General features: G+C 37.8%; 1 protein-coding gene across 1 annotated transcript; it reads left to right on the top strand.

Moving 5' to 3' along the window:
- The first annotated feature begins 1,560 nt into the window (after positions 1 to 1,560).
- Positions 1,561 to 5,010, top strand: LOC144448628 (muscarinic acetylcholine receptor M2-like). Its single transcript, XM_078138905.1, has 3 exons — positions 1,561 to 2,839; positions 4,085 to 4,169; positions 4,938 to 5,010. The coding sequence occupies exons 1-3, from the start codon at positions 1,561 to 1,563 to the stop codon at positions 5,008 to 5,010; spliced, it is 1,437 nt and encodes a 478-aa protein (XP_077995031.1).
- The last annotated feature ends 859 nt before the right edge of the window (positions 5,011 to 5,869 follow it).

Below are 5,869 nucleotides of genomic sequence, written 5' to 3'. Positions count from 1 at the left end.
GTGTGTGTGTGTGTATGTATGTATGTATGTATGTATGTATGTGTGTGTGTGTATGTATGTATGTATGTATGTATGTATGTGCATTATATATATATATATATATATATATATATATATATATATATATATATATATATATATATATATATATATATATATATAGACTTAATGCAAAAGAATTAGGATGTTGTAAGTCGCTACTCAGAGTTTCACGCTTCCCCAGCGATCATCAGACGACTGGTAAAATTGGGATTGTCAAGGTCGAAATATACACTTTAATGTTTGTGTGTGTTTCGTGTGTGTGTGTGTGTGTGTGTGTGTGTGTGTGTGTGTGTGTGTGTGTGTGTGTGTTTGTTTGTTTGTCCTAAGATATAATGTGCTACACAGATGATTGTAATATTACGTTGATCCGTCAATAAATCAATAACCAACGGTTCCCGCCAAAACGATCACACTTGTTGTAATTACGAGTTAAGAAGTTACAACTCCATAGCAGATTGGAATTGTGTAGATAAACTCATGTAAATGCATATCTTGGGAATCCGGTGCTATTCACAGAAAATACTAAACTTATTTCTGGTTGTACAAAATAACATTTTTAAAGTGAACCATATGACTTTAAACGGGGGGGGGGGGTATTTTAAGATGTTAAAGTCAATATCATCAGTAATCCATATTATGTTCGCTAAGATAACAAAACAATGACATATTTACATGTATTAAATGAGAATATTCTGCGATACATGTTTTGCTTTGTGCTTGTGTGATGAGACATACCGTAGACCCGCCAATCTATGGACAGACACAATAATATTTTTCACTTCATTTCGTGTATTTCCTTTTGAATACTTGTGTGTGTTCCACTCGGATGTAGCACATCTAAGACAGGGGACGGGCAGTGTCTCAATGAAACATCATTATATCATGTCTCTACGATTGGTTTGTAGCCAGGAGTAAAGAATTCCTATATATGTGATTACTAATGCGTTACTTCTGTTCTTCCCCGGTTGTTCATTGTTGTTATCATCGATCTGCTTACACTTAATTGTACTCCTCAGAATCGTGAACTACAGTCACTAATCGATTATCTATTGTTCTTTTTCAGCTTTGCTGACATCTAAATGGTCTTTATTCCAACGTCACCAACACCAGGTGGTTGTTGATCTTTGGTGGTTGTTGCGAATTCAGATATGAGTGATGCGCATGGGTATCAGACGACCAATGGGCTTTAACTGAGGTGGGATTGTCTGCTGAGATCGCATGTGAATATCTACACCACATATTCGTCTATACTACGCTGATAATTTTGCTGCAATTTAGTCCAAAATGAACGTCTACGTATAAGGCGATGGGTACCCGGTCAAATATTACTGCAATTTAGTCAAAATTGAACATCCACATGGAAGGCGGTGAGTGTCTAGTCGCAAGGATACATGAAAGGCGGTGAGTGTCTAGTCGCAAGGATACATGAAAGGTGATGGTTGTGTAGTCGCAAAGATACATTTGAGTGTCATGACACAAACGTGAAACAGTGGTGTATCTTACCGGATAACTAACACCATGGCGACTGCTATGTCTGCACTTGCACAGTATACCAATACAACAAACTTTGTTGGTTATGATTTACTGTCTACCGCTAACAGTAGTAGAGCTAATAGCACCACGGATGTTAATATGGAATACCAAGCGCCATACTCATTGCCTGTTATAATAATACTGGCGGTCATTCTAACTGCTATAATACTTGTGACAATTATTGGTAATACCATGGTAATTGTTGCCTTCGCAACTGATTACAAACTACGACTCAATGTCTCTAACTTCTTTTTACTAAATTTAGCATGCGCCGACTTCATGATCGGCCTACTTTCGTTACCTTTGAACTCTGCCTGGATGTTATATGGAAGATGGCCTTTTGGTGAGGTCGTCTGCAAAGTTTGGATTTGTGTCGATTTTGTCGTCTGCTACGAGTCTGTTTGTGCAATTATTCTAATTAGCCTGGATCGTTATTGGCTCGTGTCCAAGAAATATTATCTGACGACGCAAACGAGGAAAAACGTGTTTCTTCTTTGTCTCTCAACTTGGATTTTCTCCGTCATGTTGTTCGTCCCCCTCGCTCTTGGATGGACGGCGTTTACAGGAGAAAGAAACATAGACTACTACGAAGTATGCGAAATAGAAAGTTGGGAAAATCTCAAATATAACATCGCTATGATCGTCTTTGAGTTTTTCCTGCCACTGTTCACACTTGCATATTTAAATTTGTCCATCTATATCTACATCCGACGGCGAGCTAAGAAACTACAACGATTGAAACCGCAGTTACAGGCACTGCAACAAAACAGAGTCGAAAATGCCGAAAAATTAAAGAAGGGGGCGAACAAGGAGGATGGAGCAGTGAAGAATAATGTAGAGATTGCATGTAAGGGTCAAAATGAGACGGGAGAAGAAGACAAAACTGTGAGCTATCGTGATCGCGTCAAATGTGAGCAAAACGACGACACCTCGGACTCTGACATCGCAAATGGTACAGATGATGAAACAGCGCCCTCTCGCAACAGCTCAAGAAGATCTGTAAAGGAGTTCTTAAAGGGAATTGTTAAAAGGCGAAAAAGTTCCCGATTGAGTAGCATGAGGCGACATCAACGACACAAAAAAGCCGCCAAACGATTGTCGGTTTTAGTGATAGCATTCGTTATATGTTGGGCGCCGTACAAAATAATGTCGCTCGTCAATATCGTATGCGATGATTGTTTCAATATGAACGTATGGGACTTTGTTAATTATTTACTTTGGTGTAATTCTACTGTCAATCCATTATTATACGCTTTTTGTAATCGTAGGATTAGACATAATTACAACAAATTTTTATGCTACTTTACGAAACGAAAACCTCTCCAGGGAATAGTTTTTGAGCTAGCGAGAGAGAAAGAGAGAGAGAGAGAGAGAGAGAGAGAGAGAGAGAGAGAGAGAGAGAGAGAGAGAGAGAGAGAGAGAGAGAGAGAGAGGGGAGGGAGGGAGGGAGGGAGGGAGGGAGGGAGGGAGGGAGGGAGGGAGGGAGGGAGGGAGGGAGGGAGAGAGAGAGAGAGAGAGAGAGAGAGAGAGAGAGAGAGAGAGAGAGGAGAGAGAGAGAGAGGGAAAGGGGGGAGGCAGTCACAGACAGACAGACAGACGGATGGACGGAGACATACAGCAAAAGAGTCTGAAAATGTGCTGCTCCATCGACATACAATTGAGAAAAGTAAAATAACAGTAGAAAGGAGGAATTCCCAAGCTTTTGAAAAAAAATATTATCGTTATATCGATTCTACACTTTATTGAAAGAACAATAACTGCTGAATTTGTCGCGTGATTACAAACACACATGGCGGATGTACAGCACTGTGTTATTTGAAAACTTTGGGGGGTTTTCAAATTAGATACACTTGCAATTGACTTACGAAACATACGAACAGAGATCTAATAGTCATGATTTTGAAGTATAATGAACTTATATCAGACGTAAATTTAACCATATATTAGAACGTATATTGCTCTCCTGATAAGTGAAAGCAACTTCAAATAAACAAAGTTTCGGATCGACTGAAGGTTTCGTCGTTGCTGGCGCCCTCCGTTCCGTTGTCCATTGGTTTGTAACGAGTGAATATCTAGACTCTTTAAAATCTACATAAACCATGGAGCCGGAGCAGTATTTTCCAGTGGAGTGCGCCAACTACAGGCCAAATACAAATGTACGTATGATTGTAGGTTATTGCATAGGCCCTCCACCAACTTGCTGTGGATGGAGGGTGTATGGTTATTGGAAGACTTCAATTTGTATGTAAATATTTATACAGCAGACTTATATTTCTTTTGATGGAATGTGACAAAGTCAAATCTTCCCACTGGTCAGTGGACGAACTCTAATCTTTCGAATACCAGACGAACATATGGAATTAATCGTCAAAATGATTGAGAACTTTGTTCACAATTTGTACGTATATTTCATCATGAATCTATTAGTAAGTACTCTTTGATTGTTTTTGATCAAAACTTAGGGTGAAATAAAGAATACTATAACACATTGTTTTCATACCGCCTTCAGTGATTGGCTTAGATCGTCACGTGGTGTGGACTGGTATAGAGGAACCTCGTTTTATCATGTTGATCAAGAAATATGATCTTGGAAGGTAATGTGTGTGTGAGTGTGTGTATGTGTTTATTCATTCACTCACTCACTCACTCACTCACTCACTCACTCACTCACCTACTCACTCACTCACTCACTCACTCACCTACTCACTCACTCACTCACCCACCCATCCATCCATCAATTCGTTTATTCATACATCCATCCATCCATCCAGTCATTCATCCATCCATTCAGTCATAATGACCTCAGTTCTATCTATCTATCTATATATATATCTATCTATCTGTCTGTCTGTCTGTCTGTCTGTCTGTCTGTCTGTCTGTCTGCCTGTATGTATGTATGTATTGTATGTATGCATGTATGTATGTATGTATGTATGTATGTATGTATGTATGTATGTATGTATGTATGTATGTATGTATGTATGTGTCTGTCTATCTATATATCTATCTGTCTATCAATTCTATCTATATATCTATCTATATATCTATCTATCTATATGTCTGTCTGTCTGTCTGTCTGTCTGTCTGTCTGTCTGTCTGTCTGTCTGTCTGTCTGTCTGTCTGTCTATCTATCTATCTATCTATCTATCTATCTATCTATCTATCAATCTATCAATCTATCTATCTATCTATCTATCTATCTATCTATCTATCTATCTATCTATCTATCTATCTATCTTTCTAACAAACTCATATAGCGCCAAATATCCCAAGTTAAACAATGTTCCGTGGCGCTAAGCGTTATGAAAATGCTCTCTGGAAGATGTGAGTTTTTAATTGTCTTTTGAAAATGTTGACATTAGGAGAGGTTTTTATGTGCGGGGTAGAGAGTTCCAAAGTTCAGGAGCTGTTGAAGAGAAGGAGTGGCGACCGTAGGAAGCCAGATTTCATTTGGGTGCAGCCAAATGCAGTGACAGCCCTGTGATATATAATATACGTCGACTAAGGCTATTTGTGTTAAATATTATGGAAATAACGATAAATAATTATTGGCGGGAAAAAATGCGTGAACTAGAAAAAATGTGGATGTTGAAAAAATATCACTGTGTTCAGGAAAGTCTCAATTTGAATAAAATCTGATGTAGGAATACACTTTGTTTACCTCTGTTTCCTTAGTTGGCCTGTATTATCTTTTCTTTTAGATGTGGTTGTTTCGGGACTGACCATCTCTCTTTCCGTGGACGTAGGTGGCGTTCCTATTTATCCCATTTGCTGTTTCCCCGCGTAACACATTTGATATGGTGAGTCGTTCGGTCGGTCGGTAAAAATGAAAAAAAAACTTTGAAAAAGTAAGTGTCTGTATAGGTACGATTCTTCGAGTCATCATCTCATAACTTTTTTTTTTTTTTTTTATTTATATCACGAGAAAAAAAAAAGGAAAAAGAAATACACGACAAAACTTTTGCAACAAAAACTAGATACTAAAAATAGTGAAAAAAACAAATTACAAAGCCAGCTTCACTTTCTGTTCAATTTTTTGCCACTTAGCATCAAACTTTTCGTACTTTGCAGTTTTCTTTACTGCGATGTTTTCTATCTCGTATTTAATCTTCAAAATACTCATAAAACTTTCAAATGAGGGAATTTTGTTTTTACACTTGGAAGTATAAAGAAAATATTTAGCTTGTAAAATAATATAATTGATCATGTAATAATCATCATGGTTGAGAACACCCAAGTAAATGTTACAATTATTCAAAGTTATTTGTAAGTGTTCAAATAAGTGTTCATTTAT

The sequence above is a fragment of the Glandiceps talaboti genome, chromosome 17 (genome assembly GCF_964340395.1).
Source record: "Glandiceps talaboti chromosome 17, keGlaTala1.1, whole genome shotgun sequence".
In the NCBI taxonomy this organism is placed as follows: domain Eukaryota; kingdom Metazoa; phylum Hemichordata; class Enteropneusta; family Spengelidae; genus Glandiceps; species Glandiceps talaboti.
Note: the sequence above shows the minus strand (reverse complement) of the source record. Positions and strands in the feature narration are given on the sequence as shown.

Excerpts from the sequence above, each read along its gene's own strand:
- LOC144448628 (XM_078138905.1), top strand. The coding sequence starts at position 1,561 with ATGGCGACTGCTATGTCTGCACTTGCACAGTATACCAATACAACAAAC. Across the intron at positions 2,840-4,084 it reads ATTATACGCTTTTTGTAATC|TGATTGGCTTAGATCGTCAC; the intron begins GTAGGATTAGAC and ends TACCGCCTTCAG. Across the intron at positions 4,170-4,937 it reads AAGAAATATGATCTTGGAAG|GAGAGGTTTTTATGTGCGGG; the intron begins GTAATGTGTGTG and ends TGTTGACATTAG.